General features: G+C 41.8%; 1 protein-coding gene across 4 annotated transcripts in view; it reads right to left on the reverse strand.

Moving 5' to 3' along the window:
- gabrb3 (gamma-aminobutyric acid type A receptor subunit beta3) overlaps positions 1-15,797 on the reverse strand; it is a 110,925-nt gene that overhangs the window by 60,922 nt on the left and 34,206 nt on the right. For all 4 annotated transcript variants that reach the window (XM_060826835.1, XM_060826833.1, XM_060826834.1 and 1 more), the window contains exon 3: positions 15,015-15,152. In XM_060826835.1, coding sequence (XP_060682818.1) covers positions 15,015-15,152 — 138 coding nt within the window. The remainder of the gene's footprint in view (positions 1-15,014; positions 15,153-15,797) is intronic.

A 15,797-nucleotide genomic window follows, 5' to 3' on the forward strand; every position in this document is an offset into this window, starting at 1 on the left:
CTCGAAGGCAGCTTTCATTTCACCTGAACGGGTGGCAACCCTGACACATCTCAAGACAACAATGTGTGTCTTGTTTGTGGTCTCCATTTTCTCAAGATTTATGGACAGCCTCCAGAGCTAATCCAGCTGCCAGGCAGGCTAACGTTGTTTATTTGCAAGCACACATCTGTGCGCAGTTATTTGGCTGTTGCTCTGGAATGCTCTCTGCAACAAAAATTAATAGATTCCACAACACTGAAAGCTCAGGTTATAAGAGAATCACTTTCACTCGGATAGAGAAACAAAAACAGACAGACAGGTCACAGTGTGTTGCTGTACTAATGAAATGCGTGGCAAAGAGGTCTCAGGCAGTTTTATGGTGAGTTTCCAACCACAGGCAAAGGCTGGCAATGGGGCACAAAGAGATTGTTCTCTGAAGGAGCAATTCACTTTGCGCCATACCCTCTCTTTTCCCTGTGACCATGCAAGGTTTTCTCTTCCAAGTTATGATTCAATTTCCACCTGAATTCTTCAGTTGAATCTGCTTCCATCGTACCGATAGGAAGTGCATTCCAGATCTTAATTATTCATCGTGTGAAAACATTTTTCCTAATATCACTATTGTTTCTTTTGCCAATTACCTTAAACTGATGCCTTGGTTCTTAATCCTGTCACCAAACGAAACAGTTTCTCCCTATCTGCTCCGAACAGATGCCTTATGATTTTGAACACCTCTATAAAATCTCCTCTCAAAGTCCTTCTTCTCTAAGGAAAACAAACTCAACTCTGATCTACCTAAGTAACTGAAATTCTTCATCCTTGGAGACATTCTTGTGAATCTTTTCTGAATTCTCTCTCCTGCCTTCACATCCTTCATTAAGAGGGGAGTCTAGAACTGAGAACAAAATACATTCTTGCACGATTGCTTAGCTTTACTACTTCATCTCCCCATTAATGAATCCTAAGACACGGTGTGCTTTATTTACCATGTTCTTAAGCTGTCCGGCCACTTTCAACATATATACCTCAGCGAGAGTTGTCTCAGGTGTAACATTGCACAAAACAAAAATTCTAAAAACAACTCATACCAAAATAAAAGCAGAAAATGTTGGAGAATCTCAGTAAGTCTGGCAGTATTTGAGGAGAGAGAAACAGAGATCTGAAGAAGAGTCATACTAGACTCAAAGGTATTAGCTGCTTGTCTCTCCAAGATGCTGTCAAACATAGGTTTCTCCAGCATGTACTAACTTTATTTCAGTTTCCCAGCATCTGCATTATTTTGCTCTTAAGCAATCCATGCTATGTTGCTCTTTTGAAAGCTGAAGGCAGTACTTTCTATTATCCTTAAAAGAACATACAGCTCACAAGAAAAATATGTGGAGCATGTATTGGTTGTTCAATCTGCCACTCTAACTCATGAAATGTTGTAGTTCTGTTCACTTGAAGACATTTTCGTCCTGTATGCTGTTAAGGCTAGATTTTGTTACCATAGGGTCAGAGGCTGTGAGCATGCACTGGCTTCAAGCCAGCGCAATATTGTGCAGGTTGGCTCTTTTCAAGGTTATAAGGTAGTGGGATGGTTTGCAGTGCTGCTGCCTGTTTCTTTTCAACATGGAACCTCAAAACTATCCCTCATGAAATTTTAGCTTTCCTTCCTGTTTTAGTTGCATGGCGTGTTGTTACTGGGATTGGGTTGAGAGCTGAATTGATTTATGATCATTTTTCAGCTGCTACCCGTTAATTGTGGGAAGGAATGTACATTCTTGGTGTAACCTCTGTCAAGTGAAAGGTATAACTTCTTTTCATTTGTCATGCTTTCATGCTTGCCCCCCCTTAAAGGTTGCTTCAGGAATGATGCTTGCTTCCATCTCCCTGCATCCTGCTTGGATACTGACTCTGCTGACTGGCTCATTCCTGAAGAAGGGCTCATGCCTGAAATGTCGATTCTCCTTCTTCTTGGATGCTGCCTGACCTGCTGCGCTTTTCCAGCAACACATTTTCAGCTCTGATCTCCAGCATCTTCAGTCCTCACTTTCTCCTAACTGGCTCACTGTCAAAGACCAGAATAAGAGTGGTTCCTTCTCAGCTTGTTGGCCTCTCAAAGTGCTTTCTCCCATCTCCAGAGATTACACAACTATGAGTAGCAATCTGAGGAAGATATGTGTGAAAATGTCTTGATTTCCATTTACGATTACACTCTTGAACTCTCCCTGCAGATGAAATCATTGGAAACATCAAGGGCACTCTGGAAAAATGCACGAATTTCCATATTTTATTCAAATTTTATTTTCTGTGCATGTGCATCATGAAAATGAGGGATTGGAAGACGTCTAATACAATTATATTTTGAAATTATATATGTGAAAACAAATATTTCCTTGGCCAATTTTGGTGCTATATTGATTTCAGCCTTGGATTATGCATTCTGATTTCATGATTGACAAATCTATCAATAATTTTGAGAACCAGCGCTGTGGAAGAGCAAAGCAAGGGCACAAGCCAATAGAATGGCAAACAATGGGTAAGTAATAATGGGGGAGATAGTGGTAATGTCCTTGGACTAGAAACCCATGCTATGGATAATGCTCTGGGAACATGTGTCGGAATCCTGCCATGTCAGATGCTGAAAATCATATGCAATAGAAAAAAATCTGAAATTAACAAGTTAGCTTTATGGTGACCACTTTTGATTGTCATAAACACCCAACTGATTCCCTGGCATCCTTTAATGAAGAAAACTTGTCATCATTACCTGCTCTGGCTTACAAGTGATTCCAGACCCACAATAATGTGCTTGATTCTTATCTGTTCTCTAGGCAATTAGCTATGGGTAATAAGTGATGGATATCTACATCCCATGAGCAAATAAAAAAAGAGATTATCTAATTATACCCCAAAAAGCTCTCTCAAGAAATGTGTGCTCAGTATCCACGGCAGTGTCATCGAGCTATTGAGTCCTACAGCATGGAGAGAGGCTCTTTGACCCAAACTGGTCCATGCCGACCAAGATATCTGTCCACGCTAACCCCATTTCCCTGCACTTGGCCTGTATCCTGCTAATCATTTTCTATCCAATATTTGTCCAAATGACTTTTAATCTTTGTTAATGTACCAGCCTCAACCACTTCTTCTGGCAGTTCATTCCAAGTGTGTACCACTCTCTGTGTAAAAACGTTGCCCTTCAGGTTCCCATTTATTCTTTCCTCTCTTATCCCGGATGGATGTCATTCCATCCCATTTACTCATATTTATTGTGCTTATTTGGGTGGCGCCATTTTTTGTACTGGCAGGACTTTCACAAAGCACGCGGAAGTGCAGAATTTATGAAAGGTAAGGTTAGTAAGTTTGTGGATGACACCAGTAATTTTATGGATGACACCAAATTTGGTGGTACAGTAAACAGTGAAGAAGGTCATCTAAGATATCAAAGAGATCTTGATTGATTGGGTCAATGGATGGAGGAGTGGCAGATGGAATTTAATTTGGATAATGTGAAGTATTGTATTTTGGTAAAACAAATAAGGGCCAGGCTAATACAATTGAAAGTAGGGTCTTGGGTAGTGTTATGGGACAGAGAGATCTAGGGGTTCAGATATATAATTTTTTAAAGTTTGTATCACATGTACACTGGGTGGTTAAGAGGATATTTAGCAAGCTTACCTTCATTACTCAGACCTTTGAGTTGGGGTTATGATGTCATGTTGTGCAGGATGTTGGTGAGGTCGCTTCTGGAGTACTGTGTCCAGTTACAGACGGCCTATTGTAGGAATGATATTATTAAACAGGAGAGGGTTTAGAAAAGATTTACCAGGATATTGCCGGAAATGGAAGGTTTGAGTTACGGGGAAAGGCTGGTAGGTTGGAGTATTTTTCATTGGAGCACAAGAGCTTGAGGGGTGATCTTATAGAAATTTACAAAATCTGAGGAGCATAGGCAAGGTGAATGACAGTCTTTTCTCTACAGTGGGGGATTTCAAGGCAAGGGAGCATATTTTTAAGGCGAGAGGAGAGAGATTTAGAAGGGCGCAGAGAGTGGTGGATGCAGCTTCAGTTACTACGTTTAAAAGGCATTTGGAAAATATACATGTTAAAGAAAGATTTGGAGGGATATGGGCCAAGCACAAGCAGGTGGGGTTAGTTTAGTTTGGCATTATGGTCATCATGGACTGCTTGAACCGAAGGGTCTGTTTCCATGCTGTATGTGTCAATGACGCTACCTTCCACAATCACAGTGTTAATTCACAATCATAGTCATAAAAATAAAAGTTTGAGTCCTAAAGGTTTGCCGACTGTAAAAGGATGGAAAACATGAAGAACCAATAGAATTCATAATTTCAAGCTATCGCAAAGGAATGACTTACAGTCAGTCAAAGGCCCAAGGACTTCAACATTTTCCACTCTTGCTAGTGCTATTCATGAACAGAGAGCTGCTGCTCTATTCCAATCTTCCTTTTGTCAAAAACCGTTGGACTGTGGGTTTCATTGGCACAGTTAACATTTGCTGCCCATACTGTAACTACCCTTGAGAAGGCGTGGACAGCTTTTTGAGCTGAAGCAGTCTACATTGTGTGCTTTGTGATGTTAAGGAGGGATTTCCAGAATATTTGTTCAGTGGTTAGAATGTACCTGTGCAAATATCCAGATTATCATGTAGATGCCAGTGTTGTGCCTGTACTAAAATGGCTTGGTGAGGGATGTAGGTAATAACAGTGCACACGTCCTCGGTATTAGAGCTGGCATTTTATCTGGGACCTTGGCCTTTGCAGTATCCAATATGTTTAGCAATAAAATCTTTACAGTGAGGGTTGAATCAAACTGGTTGAAAGCTGATATCTATAATCTAGGCACCCTCAGGAAGTGGTTGAGATGATCATCCACCTATCACTTCTGGCTGAACATGGTTGTGAAAGCTTCAGCCTTTGCATTGACATGCATCTTGAATCTACCCGAACAAAGATGATCAAACCCTGCTCTAGGAAAGATGTCGCGAAACTTCAAAGAATTCTACAAAGGTTTACAAGGATGTTTCCAGGGTTGGAGAGTTGGAGCTATAGGGAGAGGCTGAAATAGGTGGGAACTGTTTTCCCTGGAGTGCCAAAGACTGAGAGGTGGATAAAATCATGAGGGGCATGGATAGGGTGAATAGCCAAGGTCGTTTCCAGGGTAAAGGAGGCCAAAACTAAAGGGCTAATGCCCGAAATGTCGATTTCTCTGCTCATTGGATGCTGCCTGACTGGCTGTGTTTCTCCAGCACCACACTCTCAACTCCAAAACTAAAGGGTATAGATTGAAGGTGAGATGGGAAAGATTTAAAAGGGACATAATAGGAAACTTTGTCATGCAGTGGGTGGTGCATGCATGGAACGAGCTACCAGAGGAAGTAGTGGAGTCTGATACAATTACATTTAAAAGGCATCTGGATGGGTATATAAATAGGAAAGGTTGAGAAGGATATGGGCCAAATGCTGGCAAATGTGACCAGATTAGGTTAGGATATCTGATCGGCATTGGATAACGGGACCAAAGGGTCTGTTCCCCATGCTGTACATCACTATGACTCAATGACTCTGAAACATACACACCTGCCTCTGAGCTATGGAAGGTGAAATTCCACCTTCTGACTTATGAGAAATATTACTTCTTGGCAGACAAGACACCTTGAGTAATATCTGGTCAGCTGATTAAAATAAAGGGAACTGGCTTCAGTCTGATCAGAAGTTGGGAACCATTGTCAGAATTTACCTCACAAAATTTACAGCTTTCATGCTTTTACAGAAAATATGTATCTGAAACTTGAAACCTGGAGAATTGTCCCCATTTATTCTTTTCACTGGTAATTTTCCCATTTACAGTATGTAATGAGAGAATGGAATCTTTGTGAATACACTTCTAGAGTATTACATGTTCTAGAATTTATACTAAATAACCTCATCTGCTTCAGCACAGGCTTGTAAGCTCATGTTTTGAAAGAATGAATCGCAAATATTGGCATGGTCTTAAAATGGTCTTTTCAAATGAAATACAGGAATTGTAGGATGGACAGCAGCCAATCAAAAGATCATAACATACAGAGAAAAATGAGCGACAAAACCCAATCTCAATGATTCAAATTATATATCAGGTTTTTGATGGTATAGCCTGAATCAAGCATGTCACAGTGATCAATACTCTGACTACACTGCCAGCACCCCTTCAAACATATCAACAGGCCCAGAAATGCCAACTTGGCACTGGTCAAGAGAAATTGCCTTTACAGTATCAACATCAACAGACAACCTCAAGCAGAGTTGCACAATCTGCTCTTAAGATAACCGTAGCCATCATGCAGCATAAAACCAGCAAATGCAACTGCAATATGTGTGACTGATAACATGACTTTCTTTTACAGGTAGGCTGCAATATTGCAGTGGGAGGATGTTCTTGCAAACACTGATGAAGCATCATCTCGAGTATTCCACTGAGCTCCCCCAGTCCCCCCCAACCAGGCTGGCTCCTCAACACTCATCCCTCAGCCCTGCGAGCTCATCCAAAACACTGCTTTCTGTATTTTTGCTCACACAAAGTCCTTCAGTCCTGCATCTACTGACCTAAAATTACCTTCCAGTCTGGTAATGCCTCAATTTTAAAGTTCTCATTCTTGTTTACAAATCATTGAGCGGCCTCTGTATCATTGCAACCATCTCTAAACCACAACCTTTTCTGAACTCTTACACATCTTCAACTTTCTTTGGTACACCATTAATGGCATATATTTAACTGTCAAGGCCCGAAACTCTAGAATTCCTTCCCTGAATCTCTCCACTCTCCCTATTCCTTGAAACCCTGTTTGAGAAGATACGAGTACAAGAAATATGAGCACAAGTAGGCCCCATGAGCCTGCTTCTCCATTGAATGCAATGGTTGATCTTTAAGTTCCACCTTGCCCACAACCCTCATCCCTTGATTCCCTGAGAGACCACAAGTTTGTCAAACTCATGTTTATTTAATGACGGCACACTAAAATCCTTCAAAGTTTAAGAATTCCAAAGATTCAAACCCTTTGAATGAAGAAACTTCTTTCCTCTCAGTCCTGAACCTGAAACTGTGCTGCAGTGTTGTAGATTTTTCAGCCAGGGGAAACAGTCTCTTAGTGTCCCACCCTGTCGAGCACTTTCCTAATCTTGAATGTTTCAATAAAATTACCTCTCAGTCCCTAAACTCCAGTGATTAGAGGCCCAATTTCCTCAGCCACTTGTCAAGGGTCAACTCTTTCAATCCAATAAAGGTGAACTCCCGTGCTCTTCCAGCACCACTAATCCAGAATCTTTCAATCCATTGAACATCCTCCATTCTGCCTCCAAAATAAATATAATCTCCTTGTTTTTGGAAGCATTTGGTCACCTCTCCTAAAATCTCCTCACATAGTTTGGTATCAAAGTTTATTTAAAATGCTCTTTAGGATGTTTCTTTTATTCACTTGTGGGATATGGACATCGTTGACCAGGCCAGCATTTATTACCTGTTCCTAGTTGCCCTTGACAACGATGGTGCTGAGCTGCCTTCTCAAACCACTGCTGCAGATAGACCCACAATGCTGTGAGGGAGGGAATTCCAAGATTTTGACTCATCAACAGTGAAGGAATGACAACAAACTTCCAAGTCAGGATGGCAAGTGGGTTGGAGCAGAATTTGCAGGAGGGTGACTTTCTATTTATCTGCTGCCCTTGTCCTTCTAGGTGGAAGTGGTTATAGAGTCATAGAGATGTACAGCATGGAAACAGACCCTTCGGTCTAACCCGACCATGCCGACCAGGCATCCCAACCCAATCTAGTCCCACCTGCTAGTGCCCGGCCTATATTCCTCCAAACCCTTCCTATTCATATACCATCCAAATGCCTGTTAAACGTTGCAATTGTACCAGCCTCCACCACATCCTTTGGCAGCTCATTCCATACACATACCACCCTCTGCATGAAAAAGTTGCCCCATAGGTCTCTTTTATATCTTTCCCCTCTCACCCTAAACCTATGCCCTCTAGTTCTGGACTCCCCAACCCAGGGAAAAGACTTTGTCTGTTTACTCTATCCATGCCCCTCATAATTTTGTAAACCTCCATAAGGTCATCCCTCAGCCTCCGACCCTCCAGGGAAAACAGTCCCAGCCTGTTCAGCCTCTCCCTGTAGCTCAGGTCCTCCAACATCGTTGTAAATCTTTTCTGAACACTTTCAAGTTTCACAACATCTTTCCAATAGGAAGGAGGCCAGAATTGCGCGCAATATTCCAACAGTGGCCTAACCAATGTCCTGTACAGCCGCAACATGACCTCCCAACTCCTGTACTCAATACTCTGACCAATAAAGGAAAGCATACCAATCGCCTTCTTCACTATCCTATCTACCTGCGACTCCACTTTCAGGGAGCTATGAACCTGCACTCCAAGGTCTCTTTGTTCAGCAACACTCCCTAGGACCTTACCATTAAGCGTATAAGTCCTGCTAAGATTTGCTTTCCCAAAATGCAGCACCTCGCATTTATCCGAATTAAGTGTCGTCTGAGAATTTTTGATGAATTTCTCCAACATATCTTGGAGATGGAACACACTGCTGCTTCTGAGCATTAGTGCTGGAGGGAGTGGATTCTTGCAGATGTGACTTCAATCAAAGGGCTGCTTTGTCGTGGATCATGTCAAGCTTCTCAAATGTTCTTGGAGTTGCACGCTTCTAGGCAAGTGGGGGGGGGGGGAATTCCATGACACTCTGGTCCGTGCCTTGTAGATGGTGGGTAGGCTTTGGGGAATGAGGAGGTGAGTTACCCACCGCAGTATTCTTAGCTTCTGATCTGCTCTTTGAGCCACAATGTTTATGGGGTGAAGCCAGTTGAGTTTCTGGTCAATGGTAACCACCAGGAGGTGGTCAGTGGGGATTCAGTGATGGTAACATCATTGAATGTCAAGGGTTGGTGATTAGATTAACTCTTATTGGAGATGGTCATTGCCTCATGGGGATGTATTTCCATTCCCCTAACAACATGTTGCAGGACCCTAGCAATTCTCTAATTGGCAGTTGAGGTACTTCGTCACCATGGTTATATTCCACCCAGGATGTCGATTGGTCCACTTCACACAATTGGTTCCCTTCACCTTGCTCATTGTTCTTAATGGCCTGCCCCATAGATTTGCGTAAACTCTCCAGTGACTTTTGGAGTTTTTGTCAATCTATTGTTAAGCAGCCCCTTAATTTTCCCAATTTCTTAAATGACATTAATACATCTCCATTGTTGATATCCACATCTGCACCTGAGCTCTGGATAATTCTGCCAAATACCTGACTTCCATAGTAATATATTTCTGTTGATGCATACGTTACATCACAAGTGTTTGAATGCAGATCACGCAAATATTATAGAATACCAATAGTGTAGAAGTGGGCCATTCAGCCCATTGATTCTACATCAACCCTCTGAGGAGCATCTCACCCAGACCCAATCGCCAATCCTTTCCCTGCAACCCTACTTTTCCCATGGTTAATCCACCCGGCCTACACATTCCTGCAAACAATGGACAATTTAGTATGGTCAGGTAAAAAATGAGGTCTGCAGATGCTGGAGATCACAGTTGAAAATGTGTTGCTGGTTAAAGCACAGCAGGTCAGGCAGTATCCAAGGAATAGGAAATTCGACGTTTCGGGCATAAGCCCTTCATCAGAATTCCTGAAGAAGGGCTTATGCCCGAAACATCGATTCTCCTGCTCCTCGGATGCTGCTTGGCCTGCTGCGCTTTTCCAGGACCACACTTTTCAACTCTTCGCTCTGCCTGACTGCCTCTATAATTAGCAGCATTGTGATAGACTAACTGCATGTCTGTAGCAAGTCATTTATGATGAAACTTCTTGAGTGCCAAGGATCACTTGATGAAATTGCAGATCATCCTCTTTCCAGGTTCCCAAATCCAGATACAATATGAAGGATCCAACTCACTCAGACAATGTAAAATAGGTAAAGTCCAATGATATATAGTCAAACCGTCCGAGAGTTATAGAGTATGAAAACAGACACTTTGGTCTAACCAGTCCATGCTGAACATTATCCCAAACTAAAATAGAACTAAACTGAACATGCACTGCCAAAACGTTTCGAGCATAAGCCCGTCATCAGGAATATGTGTGTGTGCGTGTGTGTGTGTGTGTGTGTGTGTGTAAGGGGACTGATATATAAATGGGAGGGGGGGTGAGGTTGTTGGAATGCGATTGGTAGATAAAGGTGGGGGGTGATAGTGATAGGTCAGAGTGTAGGGTGGAGCGGATAGGTGGGAAGGAAGATGGACAGGTAGGACAATTCGAGAGTGTGGTGCTGAGTCGGAGGGTTGGATCTGGGATAAGGTGGGGGGAGTGGAGATGGGAAAACTGGTGAAATTGACATTGATTCCATGTGGTTGGAGGGTCACAAGGCAAAAGATGAGATGTTCTTCCTCCAGTCGTCATGTGGCTAAGATTTGGTGGTGGATGAGGCCCAGGACTTGCATGTCGTTGGCAGAGTGGGAAAGGGTGTTAAAGTGATCTGCCACAGGGCGGTGGACACTACACCTGTTTCATCTCAACAAAATAGGTGACAACCATTTGCTGGCTCATTTCTCAGGGCAATGTCTTGACCAATCACAATCAACCTGCCTGGTTTAAAATTTTAACAAACCCTACCAGTTAATTAACCAGCCATGGTTAGCTGGTACATTCTCCATTGAAACATATCCACCAACCAGGGTCTACTTGCAAACAGTCTGCTTAAATTGGTATTCTTACAGATTGTCCTAGTGAATGTAAGATGACAAAGCTTTTCTCAGCAATACTAAAGTTCTGTACTATCAACCAGCTATTTGAATCTGTTAAATAATAAGTGAGCTGGGTTATCAGGTTTTTAAGAATCTCAAAGAGAAACATTAACAAAGGAGCTTCGAGCAAATGCAAAGACATTTTCTGAAAGGAAAGCAATTCAGCTGTGCCAGGTGAATGAGAGAAGATTTAGCACGTAGTTAAGTTCAAGTTTGTGTGTCTAAGGTCAATGTTGGGGGGCAAAAAAACTTTCTGATATTCGAGATCACATAGATTCTATTGTTTTTGTCCAATGCGGTGTAAATCACGATTTTTCTTGAGTGTAATAAATGTTAATGCACTTTTGGTAAAAGTATATTGGCAACATTTTGTGAATATGTTCAGTGATTGCCTCCACAAAATATAAAAAGAGAGAAACATACAACTGATGGTCTGTCAAGCCAAGTTCCATTCATGGATCTGCCTTGTCCAGTCTTACTATCAGTTGGAATCATGAAGAAAGGTTGAATAGGCTAGGGCTCTTATCCCTAGATAAAAGATAACTGAGGAGTGACTTAATAATGAGTTTTTAAACTAAAAAAAATAGATTGTGACTGGGTAGACATAGAGAAGGTGTTTTGTCTGATGAGAAGACCAAAACCTGGGATTTAAATGTAAGATTATCATAAATAGAGAATTCAGGTGGAACTTCTTGGCTTAGAAAGTGACACGAACGCGCAACTCGCTTTAGATGGAGTCATCGAGACAAATAGAATACATGCTTTTAAGGGGGAAACTGGATAAACATAAGACAGAGAAGGAATAAAAGTGTCCTCTGTAATACCAAAGTGCATCTCTACAATATAGTCAGTTCTGCTATAACGCGATAGTTCCATTCTTGCGCAATCCCGTGCTATCAGAAAATCGTGTAATGGCAACACCATTTAAACTAATGGGACTGGAATTGTGGTATAACCAAACTTCGCACTTTAGAAACAGTGTCCCCAATTCGTCAATCGTGTTATAGCTAATTTGTGTTAAAGAAACGCGTGTTATAGCAGAATGACCTGTACAGCATTGGAAAATGATTGAAAGATGCATGAAAAGAAGTCTTGAAGACATAGCCAACAGTTACTGTCCCTTGCGGTGTCAACCCAGTGGTGAATGTTGGCTTATAGTAAATAACACCCTTCTGTATCTGGCTGTATTTTAATCTGGAATCAGTGCAACCTGTTCCACTAGACCATTATTAGATAAAGGGGCCACTCTGTCTTTGGTGCAATTTGGTATAATTTGCAGGTCAACTTAACAGCACGTGCCCCAGCTCAATCATAAATGCAGATTTTAAGTGAGGGAACCACTTTATACAGGAGGGTACAGGTACAATCATCCAAAACTGGAAGAAACTATATAATACTACTAAGAACCAAAAGCAATTAACCACAAACAAGAGTGAACTTTCTTTTTTAAAGCCAATCCAAGACTCATTCAGAGAATTGGACAGGGTGCCAGTCGGTGCAAACCTGGCAGAAAGGAGTTCTACTTGTTTTCTAAGCAGCTGTCTGGCCAAGTAGGCATTTAAATTTGACCAGACAATTTATTTATCAATGTCCTTCCAGAATCGAACTGCTGTCAATGTTTCAGACAGGTGCCAAATACACCCACCTGAAACTGACAGGATCTTTCTTTCCATGTGTAGAATGGGGATCCTGCAGTGACATGCTGTTTTGTTTCCCACCTGATTGGGGAAACCACTGTGACATTTCCTTCAGATTAAGTCAAGAATAAAAAACCCTTTTAATGTACGTATTAAAAATATCGGAGGCAAGTGTCATTTTAATGACTGGCAGAATTAAAGCAAGCTGATCAGATATTGCCACCACAGAGCATGAGTCTTACTGAAACCTGATACTAGTTAAAATCACATGATTGAGATCACAATTAGATCACATGGCTATTAAATAATCACATTCATTCGTTGAGCTTTTGACCACTGGGAAGCCCAGAACCAGGAGTTCATAATTTTAGCACTGAGAGGAGGAGAGATTGTCTCATCCAGAGAGTGTGAGCCTGTGGAATTCACTGCCGCAGAAAGTTGGTGAGGCCAAAAAGTTCTGTGTTTTCAGGAATGAGGTAGATTTTGCTCTTATGGCTAAGGGATCAAGGGATATGGAGAGAGAGCATTGAGCTCAGTGATCAGCCATTCTCAAAGCTGACAGTCACAGAAAGCGAATTGGGAGTGAACCAGCTGGGAGTGTTGTCTTCAAGGCCAAGCAGACCAGAACAACAGAAGAGTAGGCCCGAGGCATGGAGTATAGTAGAGAGAGAGAGTAGCTTTTATTTGTCATTTCTACCATATACAACTGATACAGTAAAAACAAGATTCCTCCAGGATCTAGGTGCTACATGGACAGCACAAACCATACACTCATACATGGCCTAAAGTGCATAAGAAGTGCAAACCACACAAGTTACAGAGTAATAGAAGAATGATGAATAATATACGTTGTTCTAGTAGCAATTCAAAGTCGTGCAATGAATTTCAGATGGGAAAGAGTCTGATCGTAATGTGTTAAGGAGCCTGATGGCTTGGGGAAAGAAACTGTTGCATAGTCTGGCCGTGAGAGACTGCATGCTCCGGTATATTCTGCCGGATGGTAGGAGGGAGAAGAGTAGGAGCTGCGGAGGCAGCAGTGGCAACAGAGCCTGGCAGTGGCTGGGGCCCAGTGTGAGCCCAGATGGTGGCAGCGGCAAGCCGCAGTGAAGGCTAGCAGCAGCAGTGGCAGTCAGCCACGATGCAGCGGTCATGTCCATTGAAAATGGGAGCAAAGCCTAACGTGCCTGGATGGGTCTTTAGTCCAGCCCGGGGAGGTGGGTGGGTGCCAGCGAGCCCTCTTAGGAAAGCCCTGCTTAGAGCATCTGCAGGACCCTACCTCAATTCCTTTATCTTTCCATTTTTATGCAAAGAAAACTGAAATGCTGAAGTTTTGAACTTATTTCTTCAGTTATCTATTTCTGTAAAGATTTTGTAGTCAGGTATGTTGTACCAAAGATGGCACTCTGTGTGGCAACAATGTACATTTTTCACTGTACTTTTGTACCTTGTACACGAGTGACAATAAAATTTAAACCTAAACTCAAAGACAGAGCAGAACTTGAAGTGTTGACTGGCCTGCTCCAGTTTCCATTTTCTATGTTTCCATGAAGTTCAGAACTCTATATTGGCCAGAAATGTAAAACATGGCTCTTACAGTGACAATATTGTCAAACTATTTGTTTTTGGAATTGGGAAAGCATCATAAATTAGATTCATACACTGATTGAAAATAAATCTCTATGAAATTACCACTGACACTTGCAAATGTGCTTTGTCACTATCGTGAGTCATTTGAAGGAAGGCGCAACATCACTTTTGCAAGGCCATCACAAGATGGGCAATGAATGGCTGGCATAGACAGTGACACCTACATGATAAAAAGGAATATTATTCCTCAATCCCTCAGATGGCCGAATTGTCCTATGAAAAGAGACTGTGGAGAATGGCCCTATATTCGCTCATGTTTGCAAGAAGGAGAGGTAATAGTATTAAAACATTGCAAACTTCCTATGGGTTTTACCACTTAGATGCAGGAAAAATGATGTTTCCAGTGGGTGGGGGAGGGGATCAACAACTCAAGGAAGCCATTGCAGAATAAGGGGTAGAAAGTTCAAGACTGAGGTGGGAAGGATGGTGAATCTTTGCTAACTTCTTTCATAGGGAGTAATGGAGGATCAGGCATTGTGTACCTTCAATGCAGACTTTGGTAGATATCTAAATATTCAAGAAGTTATGGGATCTAGGGAAAGTGAGTGAATATGGTGTTAAGGTAAAGGATCAGCTCTGATCTCTTTGAATGACAAAGCAGGAGTGAGGGGCCAAATGGTCTTTGCCTGATTCTAATTTCTATGTTTTTGAATATGCAGATTAATTCAGAACAATAAGTAAGGAACTGAACTATCTGTAAACTTTGATGAAGTGGTAATCTATATTGAGCATATTAATTTTCTTGTCAAAAAGCTCGTGTGTCAAGAAACATCCAGATAGGATAGAGAGAGGAAAACTGGTCAGAGAAACCCACACCAATTAAATGCCTTATCTTGACCTATTGTTAAAGATGATAATTGTCACCTTCTTATTCCTCATATTAATTTTCCAGGCAAAACACAAGAATTCTGAAAGTCAATGTATATTATTGTAATAAAGCCAGGCTTACCTGTAGCAAACACAACATTGCGGGACACCAGCCTGTACTCCACAATTGAAAACTGTGGCAGTTCAATCTTATGTACGCCAGTCACAGCGTCATCCCCACCTCTCCAGTAAAACTGAATGTCATCTGTTGTGTAACCATCTGGAAGCCAAAGCAAAGCCAGCATTAGTCACTTCAGTCACATTTTCCACAGCCTCTACACAGACTCATCTCTTAATTACGCCTTGTGTGTTTTTTGGGGAAGGTGAGGTGTCCAGCTGGAAGATATGCACGCTGGTGATTGGATGGCTTTGCTTGTTTGCATAATCTGGCAATGTGTCACATATTTGCAGATTAGTTGTGGCACCTACCAAAACACCCTCTTCTTCACTTTATCACCGCAGAAAGGTGAAACCTTCCAATAAGTCAACAGCCACTTTGAAACACCCTCAAATAAGGATTATCAAAGATAAGTTGTGTAATATGGACCTCTGCCTCAAATTAGTTAGATTCACATTGTCCAAAGTGACAAGCATGCCATCCTTAAATAAATGAGAAACAGCTTTCACTTAACTGTATGGAATGGATTTTAATGGAGTGCCTATTGGACAACAGCACTATAAAATAAACGATTGCTAAGGATCTGAAACTTTTGTGGCAATGGAACAGGAACTGCAATTATCCGATGCTTTAATAGTTTAGCAGAAGTCTGAACAGTATGGGAAGCACTGAAGAATGTACAAAAACGTGGGTACTCATGCTGAAAGATGACAGCTATCAGAAAAGATGGACCAGGTTGGTGATTTT

This window comes from Hemiscyllium ocellatum, chromosome 6, assembly GCF_020745735.1.
Source record: "Hemiscyllium ocellatum isolate sHemOce1 chromosome 6, sHemOce1.pat.X.cur, whole genome shotgun sequence".
NCBI lineage: Eukaryota > Metazoa > Chordata > Chondrichthyes > Orectolobiformes > Hemiscylliidae > Hemiscyllium > Hemiscyllium ocellatum.